The 14,151-nt window shown below is 42.2% G+C and overlaps 1 protein-coding gene across 5 annotated transcripts in view; it reads left to right on the forward strand.

The window, feature by feature from the left end:
- GLI3 (GLI family zinc finger 3) overlaps positions 1-14,151 on the forward strand; it is a 302,150-nt gene that overhangs the window by 201,243 nt on the left and 86,756 nt on the right. For all 5 annotated transcript variants that reach the window (XM_061165650.1, XM_061165652.1, XM_061165651.1 and 2 more), the window contains 3 exons: positions 523-728; positions 5,391-5,537; positions 10,414-10,615. In XM_061165650.1, the coding sequence (XP_061021633.1) occupies positions 523-728; positions 5,391-5,537; positions 10,414-10,615 (555 nt within the window). The remainder of the gene's footprint in view (positions 1-522; positions 729-5,390; positions 5,538-10,413; positions 10,616-14,151) is intronic.

Raw genomic sequence — 14,151 nt, forward strand, 5'->3', positions numbered from 1 at the left:
CAGCCGAATCTTCCTTCTTTTCTTTCTCTCTCCTTTTTTTTCTTTCCTTCCACCCTTCCTTCCTTTCTCCCTTTCTTTCTCTTCCCTTCCTCTCTCCCTCCCTTCCTTCCTTTCCTTTTCTTTCTTTTTTTTTTTTTAATGCAGCACTATGATGGTGAGAGGTAAGTTCAGCAGTGAAATTAACATTCATGTCAAATGGAAAATAGAATCACAGTTACCTCAAGCTCAGATGCCTGTTTAGAATTTCTTCTCATGAAGAAAACCAAAGGCTTTATTTTCCTGTATTGCGAGTGCCGGAAAATTTCTCAAAGGTCAAATTTCTTTGCCTAAACAATTGTATAGTAGCATTCTGCCTGCATTATGTCACTGTGATTTTTAAGGTCAGTACTAGAATTGTAAACGCCTGATATTTTTTACCCCAAGACACCTTGAAATCATGTTTATTTTCTTTCACAGACAGCCTCTGCCTATGGAGCTCTTGTCTCATGTATACCTGTTGTGTCTGCTTTTCTTTTTACCTAGGCCTTCTGCCTTATCTAGTAGCCCCACGTATTCTGACCTGCCCTTCATCAGGATCTCCCCACATCGGAACCCTGCTGCAGCTTCTGAGTCCCCCTTCAGCCCCCCGCATCCCTACATCAACCCCTACATGGACTACATCCGGTCCCTGCACAGTAGCCCATCGCTCTCCATGATCTCGGCCGCTCGTGGGCTGAGCCCCACAGACGGTGAGTTTCAGACCAGCCTCTCCTGCTTCCACACGTCCTGGGACGTGGTAAAGAGGAGCTGATGCGTTTGTGTCCTGTGTGCCAGGGGCTGTGCTAATGCTGTGATTGCATGCTCTTATTTCAGCGTGAGGACACCTCCATCAGGGTGAGGATACAATCTCCATTTTAAGATGAGGATTTGGCAGAGGGGCCAAGTAACTTGCAACCTGGTTCCTTCGCTAGTAAATGGCAGAGGTGGAACTCAAGAGCCAGAATGCTGTGACACCCAAATCCTCTTATTCACTACTCTGTTTTGTGGCTCTGTTTAGACTGGCCCTATGGCCATTCCTGTATTGTACTTGTGCAACCAGCACATTTTGCTCACCTTCTGAGGAACACTTTTCTCTTCAGGTCTGAAGGGCGCATGTATACAGATGTGTCCATTGGAGCAGCACTTTTCAAACTCCACTGTGCATATACATCACCTGGGGATGGTGATAAAATATGCTTCCTGGTGGGATGGGTCTGGGGGGCTGAGGTTCTGCACTTCTGAGATGCCCCCAGGTCGTTTCAGTGCTGCGGGTCTAGGGACCACATTCTGAATAGCGAGATCTTAGAGAACATGATGTCCTAGCCCTGTTGTATATGCCCCCTGTCCTTGACCATGCCACACGAACACTGCAAGAGGGATGTAGTGGGACAAGAAACAACCTTTGACTTTAATTCTCTTATACAGGATGCTCATTTTCAGCTCCTAAGGACCAGATTCCTGTTGTTCTGTGAGCCTCCCAATTAATTATTGTCACCTGACTTTTAAATTGGAGCTGTTCATTCCACAACTGTCCATGATTAAAATGCTCCTCTGGGGCCTACTGTGTCACACAGGGAACTCCGCTCAATACTCTGTAATGGCCTATATGCGAAAAGGATCTACAACAGAGTGGAAATATGTATATGTATAAGAGATTCACTTTGCTGTACATCCACAACTACCTCAGCATTATAAATCAACTATACCCCAAAACAAACAAACACAAATTTTTAATGTCCCTTTGGTTCAGAGAGCACATTTCCCACTTCATGAGCACATATACAAACTCACCTGTCTACAGTTGCTGGAATCTGTGTTAAGGCTCAGGATGGCTTAGGCTGGACTGGTGACAAGTAGAGAACTGTGAGCTCTCTGCGGCAAACCACAAATCGCTGGTGCTTGTGCAGGCGCCCATGTATTCTGGCTCACCCAGCAGTGTTTGCCCCGGCACAGCCCATATTCTCCATGCAGACACTTCCCAGGGCTGGTTGTGCGTGGTGGGAATAGTAGGTGCAAGCAGCCTGAAATTTCTCAGTGAATATTCACCCAGTCATACTTCCAGGAGTGGCTGGGCTCCAGCAACAGCTGCTGACTCACTTTTTTTCCCCCTCGGATTCAATGCAGTGGATATACTTGTATAGTACCCAAGGAAGAAGTTTTACCATTTGGACAAGATGCACACTTTAAAAATAAAACTGTAAAAGAGTGATATCGGAGTTTCTTCTGCTTTGGATTTGGTTTTCCAGTGGGAAAAATGGAGAGTCACCTTCATAGAATACTTGGGACTCTATGAAAGTGACTCTCAAGAAGAGAGGGAGAGAAGGGTCGACAGGTCAGCTGACGACGGGCTTGGAATGATGCCTGACATCTGGAAATTTAGTGGGGCCACTGAAGGCAGTACCTCTAGTTAAAGCATCTTATCATCTGCTTTTCATACTATTTGACGATGAGTATGAATAAAACATTTTTGATTAGTTCTGCATTTTTTGTCCTGCCTCACAGGAGGCCAATTAATACCCAAGGTCAAGTCACTCATATTTGTCTCTTACAGTCCATGATTTTTGTACATATCTATCTTTATGATGTATGAAAAGTATGAAATATAAAGAAGAATAAATAAAAGATAATATAAGATGTAGAAAAGAATATTTAAAAAAGGATGAAATAATACCATTTGTAGCAGCATGTTTGGAAAAGGAAATGGCAACCCACTCCAGTGTTCTTGCCTGGAGAATCCCAGGGACAAGGGAGCCTGGTGGGCTGCCATCTCTGGGGTCGCACAGAGTCGGACACGACTGAAGCGACGTAGCAGCAGCAGCAGCAGCATGCTGGACCTAGAGATGATCCACTAATTGAAGTTAGTCAGACAGAGAAAGACAAATACATCACTTATAAGTGGACTATAAAAAAAATGATACATATTAACTTATTTACAGGCTTCCCAGGTGGCACAGTGGTAAAAATTCTGCTCACCATTGCAGAAGATGGTAGAGATGCAAGTTCAACCCCTGGGCTGGGAAGATCCCCTGGAAGAGGAAATGGCAACCCAACCCACTCTAGTATTCTTGCCTGAAAAATTCCATAGACAGAGCAACCTGGTGGGCTACAGTCCATGGGGTTGCAGAGTCAGATGAGATTGAGTGCACACGCATGCACACACACACACAACTTATTTACAAAACAGAAATAGACTCATAGACTTAGAAAACAAACATATGGTTTGGGAAAGAGGGAATGAGGGATAAATAAGGAATTTGTTGTTAATAGATACATACTACTATATGTAAAATAGATAAACAATGTACTGTCTAGTACAGAGAATTATTAATATATTCTATATATTATAATACATATACTAGAAAAGAATATGAAAAATATATATGTATATGTATAACTGAATCACTTTACTGTATATCTGAAACTAATATAACATTGTAAATCAACTATACTTCAGTAAATAAAAAGCATTTGAACACAAATATGAAGCATACGTAGACCTGTTGCTAGAATGCCAGTGTTTCTACATTTTAATGATAAAACTAGCTTTTATTGATCTAATGCTATGTGCTAAGCACTTTCCATGCACCATCGCCCTCACTCCTCCCAGCACCTTCCTGAAGAGGTGGAACTGGGATTTGCATCTAGATCTCAGTGCCTCTGGAGCCCACCCTCAGAACTGCTATAGTATCCTGCAGCTTTGGCACATAAGTTGTCCGGTGGAAACCGATCATTATCCGCCTCTTACAGAGCTGACGCTTGCCAGTAAATTGCTCCAGATTGATAGGTATATTTCTTGATTTTGAAATGAAAAAAAAAAAGAACTTTAAAATTATGGAACACAAAATTGCAGCTTACCACCCAGCCATGTATTATTAAATTCGGGCTGTGCTGCTGTTTCCACTCATGGCGCTGGGTTCTCCAGCTACCAAGAGCTGACTCAGACCCTCTTGCCAGAAAGCTTAGGGAAGTATTTTAAATATGTCGGGAAGGTCATTGTAGTTATCTAAGTTGTCTACTACTGTAAGAAATGTGAAAAAAAAAATGTGAACATACAATGATTTGATATAGTCAGTCAGTTCAGTCCCACAGTCATGTCCAACTCTTTGAGACCCCATGGGCTGCAGCACACCAGGCTTCCCTGTCCATCACCAACTCCCGGAGCTTGCTCAAACTCATGTCCATCGAGTTGGTGATGCCATCCAATCATCTCATCCTCTGTCATCCCGTTCTCCTCCTGCCTTCAATCTTTCCCAGCATCAGGGTCTTTTCAAATGAGTCCAAGTTCTCATCAGGTGGCCAAAGTATTGGAGTTTCAGCTTCAGCACCAGTCCTTCCAATGAATATTCAGGACTGATTTCCTTTAGGATGGACAGGTTGGATCTTCTTGATGTCCAAGGGACTCTCAAGAGTCTTCTCCAACACCACAGTTCAAAAGCATCAATTCTTCGATGCTCAGCTTTTTTTATAGTCCAACTCTCACACCCATACATGACTACTGGAAAAACCAGAGCTTTGACTAGAAGGACCTTTGTTGGCAAAGTAATGTCTCTGCTTATTAATATGCTGTCTAGATTGGTTGTAGCATTTCTTCCAAAGAGCAAGCATCTTTAAATTTCATGGTTGTAGTCACCATCTGCAGTGATTTTGAAAGTGAAGCCACTCAGTCGTGTCCAACTCTTTGTGACCTCATGGACTGTAGCCTACCAGGTTCCTCTATCCTTGTGGTCTTCCAGGCAAGAGTACTGGAGTGGGTTGCCATTTCCTTCTCCAAGTGATTTTGACGCCCAAGAAAATCGTGTGTCACTGTTTCCATTTAATATGAGACACTTTTATTTTGGGGAGCGAACAGAGGGATGAGTGTGCAGATACGTGCACATATATGAATTTAATCATTGTTTATTGGAATCTAGATACTTTACGATGTTGTGTTAGCTTCTGCTGCACAACAAAGTGGACCAGCTATATGTATACATATATCCCTTCTTTTTTGGATTTCCTTCCCATTTAGGTCACCACAGAGCACTTAGTAGAGTTCCCTGTGCTATACACAGGTTCTCATTAATTATCTGTTTTATAGGTAGTAGGGTATATATGCCAGTCTTAGTGATTTCTTGAAACTAACCTCAAAAGTTTTATCGTGTACTTGATTTTTTTTCTGTGCTTTTTCTTCAGTTTTATCTTCTAATCAGTGATATCTGGGAAACTTCAGTGAAAGCACAGTTTGAGTTAAAGAAGTTTTCCTAGAGCAAACCATGAAAGGAATGGCTCTGTGGGCTGCGTGACACATGGATTTTGGGCTATCTCAAGAAAAGCTTCTTGTTGACCTTCTTCCAACTGGTAACCATGCTTTTCTTGTCTCCTCTTCCATCCAGCCCCCCACGCCGGAGTCAGCCCAGCAGAATACTATCATCAGATGGCCCTGTTAGCTGGCCAGCGAAGTCCCTATGCAGACATCATTCCTTCTGCTGCCACCGCCGGCGCAGGGGCCATCCACATGGAGTATCTTCACGCCATGGATAGTAAGTGGCAGGGCTGCCTCGGTAGCCCCGGGCATGGTCAGGCTAGTGCATGAAAGGGAGAGGAAGGTACTAAGATGAGGTGATTACCTAACTTTCCAAAGCAGAGAAGGAGGAGGCACCACCAATATTTGGGGCTCTGGTTCCCTTGGTTTTCCAGGAAGCTCCCACAGACTTGGCCATCCTGAAACTTGCCAATTAGCTCAGCTTATGTCAGTGAACTCAAAGATGCAGGCAGTTATAATTTGGCAGATACACAAAAACACTAGTTGGCTCTGATTGTCTTGGTAGCAGAATAAGGGAATGTGTTTGATTAGATGAACGTCCTTTTGACCAGTCATTTCTTGATTTTATAGATTTTATGCTTTAAAAATTAAGTTAAAAAAAGAGACCTATAGTTGATTTCATGTTTTTCATGGATTTATTTTTTTCTTATTTCCCTTCTGTTTTCTTTTTTAAAAAATGTTATTTTAAGAGACTCTAGGTCTTATTTACTTAATTTATTTTTGGCTACACTGAGTTCATTGCTTTGTGCAGGCTTTCTCTAGTTGTTGCAAACAGGGGCTACTCTTTGTTATTGTGTACGCTTCTGTGTTTTCTTTATGTTAAAAAATTCTGTCTCACTGAGACCTCTTATATAGGAAACAAAAATCATTTCCACATCAGAAAGGGCTACTCTTACTACCTAGCAGTGGAAGAAAATGGGATCATTGGATGCACTTTAAATGACTTACTTTTGGACCCCTCAAGGCTTATGATGAGTCCTTAGTGTCACTTCTCTAGACTAGAGGTACAGATGAGAACCTGTGATTATTATCGTTTCTCAGAACATCTAAGAGTTTTTATCCTTTAGGTTCACATCCATTTACTAGGCGCCAGGAAGTGAAGCCAAAGTATCATCCGAGGTATACATAATGAAACCCTTTGAATACGAAGATAATATGAGTTTGAGCAGGACATATGCTAAAGACTTTGTTTGTTTTTTCTAGTAGCAGTGATTAATTTGTGCTTCTCTATCTAGAGGCTGTTTGGATTCTTCTATGACGATGAGTGGACCTTGGTCCACTCTCTAGCAGTGGTTAACAGCTCAGCTCTCAGATTTACAACAGACAGAAGATGATTGGTCCACACAGTATAAAACCTACAGCTCTAGTCCCCTTAATGGCATGAAGTAACTTAGCTGGGTTACATAGGAACGCTGCTTGGGTGGGTTTCCATTGGGGAGTTCATTACCTCACCCAAAGTGAGAGAAATGTGTTACATCTTCCACAGGGATTTTGTGGTTCTGCTTTGTAGAAGAAAGAGTTTCCATTGCAGATTCATCATGACCACATTTCAATTAGGGGTTGTTGGAGAAAAAAAAAAGTTGAGTGTTATTATGCAAATCAGTTATTTAAAAATCTGCAAATAAAGAATTAAAATAAGAGAGACTCCTTGGAAGGTCAACCCATATTACCTTCTCTATTTGATGAGAATGTGTTTAGTCAGGCAATGGCGGTTTTTATCTAAATAAAGGATGAAGCTACCCTTTTACTTAGTAAAAACTAATTAAAGGCATTTTAATTTGCCAGAGTATATGGTAAATTGATTGTCATTAAGTAGGAATTTAGATATCCTATTATTCATCACATAAAAAGAAACCTCCTTTTTCTTTGTCAGAATCTTTCATTAGAATAGAGAAACAAAACAATTAACAGAAAGCCAGAGCGGGAAATCAGTGTTGGAACAATGAGACTGCTCAGGCTTATATTTAGGAGGAAGCAGGGTGATCAGTGGAGACCTGGGCCACTTCTCTTTCAGCTGTTTTGAAACCCTCACCTTGTAGTTTAGCTGTTCCCTTCAACAGAAGATCCCAAATCACTGTCCTAAACACTGATGACTTTCTTTGCTTGGTTACTAGGGGGTTGGGAAGAGCATAATAAAGGGTTGGAAAGCATTTAAAAAGTACTATATCCCTGCCCTCTGAAGTAGTTGAAATAGCATTTAACTTAACAGAACATAAAGAGAATGTTCTTCTGTTTTATTTTTTTAAAAACCATTTTATTTATTTAAGTGGCTGTGCCAAATCTTAGTTGCATCATGGCATGCGGTATTTTCTTTTTAGTTGTATCATGCAGGATCTTTAGTTGCCTCATGCAAGCTCTTAGTTGCAGTATGTGGGATCTAGTTCCCTGACAAGGGATCAAACCCAGGCCCCTTGCATTGGGAGCATGGAGTCTTGGTCACTGGACTCCCAGAGAAGTCCCCTGTTCTTACGTATTAAATATAAAACCTACGAGATGTTTTTCAAGGGAGAAGCGAAATGAGGTTAAATTTCTACACTGGCTCTGCAGTAGCGAGAGCAGAGCCAGCCTGGCATCCAGTGGGTCACTCTACTCCACGGTAACAAATCTTCAGGGCTCATCGGTTGGCGGAAAAGCAGCAGTAAACTGGACTCAGATGAGCACCTGACTTTTAAATGTGCCAACAGTGGGCTTACCAGGGTTTCAGCCAGCTTCGGGATAGAGTTCTCCTGTGTTGGGCGTTAGAATGAACAAGCCTGTTTTATGACTCTGATTCCATCTTTTGGGATTCTAGTGACTTTTAAAGATAGGAGAGCAAGTAATCCCTATAGGGAATATCCTAGAGAAATCCTAAATGCTCCTAAAAACCACACAGTTTATATGGTGGAAACTGACTTAAGTAAGTGTCCATCCTGGAGGGGAAAACAGAGGAGATGGACCAACCAGGCCCTAGGGAACCACGAGCTTCCATGAAAAGCCTTGGGCTCTGTCTTTGGATGATGTGAGGGGATATAGGCCCCAGTGTTTCATAGCATCAGATGACCTCCTCATCTAGTTAGTGATTTAAATCAGGGCATCAGCTCTGTCTGGAATGTCCTGCTACTTCTGATACTCTGCCAGGGATCATCGAGTCTCATTGAGAATGGTTACTGTCAAGGATGATATGGAAGTTGACCAGAAGTCTGGTTTGTCCTTGGAGTCCTTTGGAAGTGGACTGCATTTCCTCATTGAAAAACCTCTTTGATGAGATTATCCTCTCATAGTGAGTAAATATGAAACATTTATGTGTAAAGCTGATGTCATAATAAAAGATGCTGGTTTAGGCAATAAAAGCTGTGAACACAGTGGTACTGCTGTTGTATTCACATGGCCTAAATCAGGTGGGTCATGAAACTTCTAAGTGAAGAAATTCAATTTTCAATGTGCCTGAAAGAAGGATTTGAGTAGGGACCACATTTGTCATTCAAATTGGTTTACCAGTTTTATATTCATGGATGGTACGAAGTTCCAGTTTATGATTTATTTTTTATTAGCTATAAAGTATGTCTATTTATCTCTATAATAATATCTGTAAGTCTTTCATAGTCATCTATTGCATTTCATTAAATTATCTTAAATCATTTGGGATTGTTATCTTGTGTCAAAGTTCACCTCTGATGAAGAAAATATTCCCAATTAGTTTTCTATAGACCAGGTACCCAGACATTTTTCTATAAAGAAGTCTTACCCTCTACAACCATTTTCTGTGTACCCCCAAATTGCCATGTCCCTGTCAGCAGATGTACCCATTCTTTGAAATAGAAACCCTCCTTTCTTTTTCAAAAGTAATTATATTTGATTTGCCTCTTACCTAGTAGGATTATATTCTCATTCTGTCATTAAACTTAGTTTGCTCACTCTGTAATGTAAATGTGACCTTAGAAAAGGCAAGAGTAGGCCTGTGGGCCACACTTATAGTTATGCTCTTAAATCTAGATCTCTAACATCTACCAAATTGCAGGCAAATGGGCATTTAATTTTTAACTCTCTGTGTAACAAGCATTGTATTAAGTTGGCAGGCATTTAAGTATGAGACTAACCTCTAGAACAGAACTTCATCAGTGGAATCTTCTTGAAGTCTCAAAACTTTAATAAATGCATAGAATTAATTGATTGATTGATCCATTTAATAACCAGAGAATTAAAATTGACTCATGTTATCTTATTATAATGCTTGGAGGGTCCCTCCCAACCTGCCCTTGGAAAATGGGTAAACAAACCACAGTCCCAAGCTTTTAAATGTTTCTTGGGACTTAGGCTGTTAGATAACGGAATTTAAGGCAGGGTCCTTCAGTTTTGGCACTACTAGGACTAGATGCTTCTTCATGATGGGAGCCTGCCCTGAGCATCCCTGGGTGTGCAGTAGCTTCCCTACCCTCTCGATGTTTTTAGCACCCCCTGAGTTGTGATAACCCAAATATCTCCAGATGTTGTCACATGTCCCCTGGGGGCAAAATCTATTCCCACCCCTCCGACGAGAACCATTAATTTAGGATAATGTATTTATCAGGTTTTTCAGTAAAGCCATAAATAGTCCGTGATCAGATAGCTACAGAAATCATGGGGAAATGAAGGCATAACTAAGCTGGATTTTTTTAATCTTAGGATACTTTAATTCATTTTTCCCCTTTGGCTCATTGCTTTAAAGCCACGCGTGTTGGGAGTGGGGAGGATGGGTGCGCTGTGACTGTGGGAACCACTGTCTTTGTCGCTTGTGGTGAATTAATGATGAGAATATCTAAGCAGCCGTCAGATTCATAAATCAGTGGAAATGAGAGGGATAACACATAAAAGTCTTTCCCTTTTGTTTAGCAATTTATCATTTTGCCTGCACATTAATAAACAGAGCTCCCCTGAGGTAAGTCCCTGGAAGATAAATATTTCTCCCTAATTCCCTCAATTGTAGCCAGTAGATCACAAGCGGGAAGAGAAAGGTACTTGTCACCACTGGTCGCTGGCTTCTTATCCTCCAGTTCTTCCATATGGAGTAACAGGAATAGATAACAGGTACCAAGTCCAGCCACAGGTAATCAGATTCTGTTTTGTTTATATAACAGGCACCAGATTCCCCAGCCCTAGGCTGTCAGCCCGGCCGAGCCGAAAACGTACACTGTCCATATCGCCACTGTCCGATCATAGCTTTGACCTTCAGACCATGATAAGGACATCTCCCAACTCCTTGGTCACGATTCTCAATAATTCCCGCAGCAGCTCTTCAGCAAGTGGCTCCTACGGCCACTTATCTGCAAGTGCAATCAGGTATGTATTTTCCCTAAATCCATGATGCGTTTCTCTAATAAAACATCACTGCTTGCCTGCACCTGCGTCTGCGGTACTGACTGCCTGCAAGGTAGAATTACAGCAGGAGACTGGGACTGACCTGAGATGGGGATGCAGGTTAAATTTCACTACAGTGGGTTCCAGAGCCAATTACTGTGCCGAAAAGACTTTTTTTGCAGATGTTAGTTAGCAGCCCTTAAAGAGAAATAATAGTTCTTTGGGAATGAAGAAATCCACTCCATAGAGACAGTGAGAATGGGGATCTTTTTTCCCCTTACTCGTAATAGTTCCCGAGAAGAAAAACTGACTTCATACCTGGTTTGGGGACAATTGCAAAGACAGGACAGAAATCAAAAGACCAGATGTGAGTCTTGTCTCACAGGGGAAAGGTGTCTTTTGGGAGGAAGAAAGAAAAAGGGGCAGCAGGGTGGGTTTTTTTGACCATGTTGAGCAGCGTGTGGAATCTTAGTTCCCCAGACAGTGATTGAACCTGTGCCCCCTGCATTGGGAGCTCAGAGTCTTAGCCACTGGACCACCAGGGAAGTCCTGTCAGCAGGGTTTTTAGTCTAAAGGAATTGATGCGACTTCCATGATGGATATACATATTAGGAAAACTCTTTAACAGTCCAGAAAAAAAAATGTTGGCAATATTCACATACAATATATACTGGAAATGATGAATACCATTATTTTTTCTGTAAGTTTCCATTACAGTTTTAATTCTTTGCTAGTTCAGTTATCAGCAATCTCCTCTGGCAGGCACATTCAGTTCAGTTCAGTTGCTGTTGTGTTTGACTCTTTGTAATGCCATGGACTGCAGCAAACCAGGCTTCCCTATTCATCACCAGCTCCCAAAGCTTGCCGAAACTCATGTCCATTGAGTCGGTATGCCATCCAACCATCTCATCCTCTGTCATCCCCTTCTCCTGCCTTCAATCTTTTCCAGCATCAGGGTCTTTTCATTGAGTCAGTTCTTCGCATCAGGTGACCGAAGTACTGGAGTTTCAGCTTCAACATCAAGCGTTCAAATATTATAAATCTCCATTTTGATATGATGTCATTTTTCTGCTGCATCTGTTCTTTTAACATGGTCAAGAAAGTATGGAAACATAGAACAGAATAAATAACTGTTTACATGATAGACTTGTGGTGCTGGAGAAGACTCCTGAGAGTCTCTTGAACAGCACAGAGATCCAACCAGTCAATCCTAAAAGAAATCAACCCTGAATATTCATTGGAAGGATTGATGCTGAAGCTGAAGTTGCAATATTTCGGTCACCTGATGCAAAGAGATGACTCACTGGAAAAGACCCTGATGCTGGTAAAGATTGAAGGCAGGAGGAGAAGGGGACAATAGAGGATGAGATGGTTGGATAGCATCACTGACTTATACAGGCGTGAGTTTGAGCAAACTCTGGGAAATAGTGAAGGACAGGGAAGCCTGACAGGGAAGTGCTGCAGTCCATGGGGTTGCAAAGAGTCTGACTTGACTTAGCGACTGTATAAAAACAACAACATGATAGCAATTGGTACCTACAGAGGGGTCCTGGGGTAGTTTCAGTATTAGCTGATGTAGTCTTAAGGTATGCTTTAAAGTCAGGCAGAACTGTAGTCAGATTCCAGCTTTGCCATCAGCTGTGCAAACCATACTCGCCTATCGGCTCGGAAGTTCAGTCTTCACATTTGTAAACTACAGACAGGATTCCCGCTATAGAGGAAAGGGGTAGCTTTTATTAAAGCTGGTGTGGATGGGCAGTACCCGAATGTAGATCCCTACCCATGGGCAGAACCTCAGGAGAACCGGCCTTGAGGATCCATCCAGAAGATGAGCCGCCAGGGCCTGGCCATGCTATGCTGTGATCACCCCGGTCTGGCTCTGAGGAGTGTGCCCATCTCCAACCATGGCCTGGCTGCTCTGCACCCCTGGCAAATTTCCCTGGGATCATAGATTGCCACTGACCATATCTCAGTCTGCTGAAATCATATCATTATTATGTGGCTTGCCTAGAACTCATAGCATCAAAGTGGTGGAAATGGGGCACACAGTGAAATTCACAGGAGTGATATTTATTTCTTCATTTGAGTCTTCATTTCGTCTTTGTTTTTCTTCCCTTGTGCTCTCTGTCCAGCTACTGTGACTTTATAAGGCCTCTAAAGGACTTAGATTAGAAAATGGTGCCAGATGGTCGTGATGCTGCCTGTCTTTAATTTGTGCCTCAGCATCTTCACCTGCTTCTTAGTCGCCCCTTCTCCAGATAATTTAATATCAGTCCTTAAGAAACTGCCAGTATCCTGACTTGGAATGGTCGTTGTCCCCTGCCTCCAAGGAGCTACAACAGACTTGATTATTCTCATTGGAGGTGGAAACAGAGACCCCAATTCAGTTCCCAAGAAATCTGTTTGCAGTCAAATGGCTAGGGTCATCAGGCTCTCGGGTCACCCTTGCCTTTGGCTCCTCACCAGTCCCTCTTCACTCTTGCAGCCTGACCTCTCGTTCTTCAATTCACAGCCACTGTGTGTTAGGATAAGGCATAGCTTTAGACGCATGTAAAGTAATACAGATAACCCAAGATGAGGTCGTCTTGCCATAACAATACAGTTATTAGAAGAATTACGATTGGCACCACCTGCCAGGCTTTTAGCTGGAATAACATTAGTGCTTCGCTAGCCCAGTTCCAAGTTTCACTTTGTGAAATCTGAAAACTGACTGGAGGACTCCTCAGTAAGTGGGAGGACCAGTGGATGACAGGAAAGGAAGCCGCATGAAGATATCTACACAGGGTAACTTTCTCAAAAGGGAAAGATGCAGAAGCGAAGGTGAACTTAGAATGCATCTCATCTCTGCTTTGTACCCAGGGGCTTGGTTGGTGTGAGATGCTCTCACTGATTTCATCTCATGGCAGTTTTGGAAAGCATAGTGTTACTCTTGTTTTACGCATAAGCACAGAGGGTCTTTGTGAGAGGACCCACCGTCCAATCACTTGCTTTTTAATTTGTACCAGACGCAGTTGACTTTTACATTTGACTTTTGCGTGTTTTCTAATCTTAATCTCCTTCTCATGTGGACAGTGCATATAGTAATGGTGTCAGTTCAGTTTCTAAAGATATTTTTCAATGTGTGAAGACACACATTCAGTTTTTTCAAAGGTGTCCTTCACATGCGTGTTCCAGTTCCAATGTTCTTCTCCAAGAGGCTGATAATAGCATGGACCACTGTTTAAAATTCCCGTTGACTTGCTCATCTGGTAGTTTGCTATCTGTCTCCCTCACTAGGACACAAAGGCCAGAGGGTCTAGGACTGTGATACCTTGTTCATGGCCATGCTCCCCACACCATTGCATCTGTGCCCCGTCACCCTGACAGCACTCCACAGATGTTTCTGGAGTGAATAAATGAAGGAGCTCTTTAATGAGCCATTAGAATTCTAATCACCCTCCTTATTAAAAGGAACTTTCTGTGCGGTGGATGAATGATTTTTGTTGTCAGAAAGTTATAGTCTGTATGAATAGTAATGT

This window comes from Dama dama, chromosome 18 (genome assembly GCF_033118175.1).
Source record: "Dama dama isolate Ldn47 chromosome 18, ASM3311817v1, whole genome shotgun sequence".
Classification (NCBI taxonomy): Eukaryota; Metazoa; Chordata; class Mammalia; order Artiodactyla; family Cervidae; genus Dama; species Dama dama.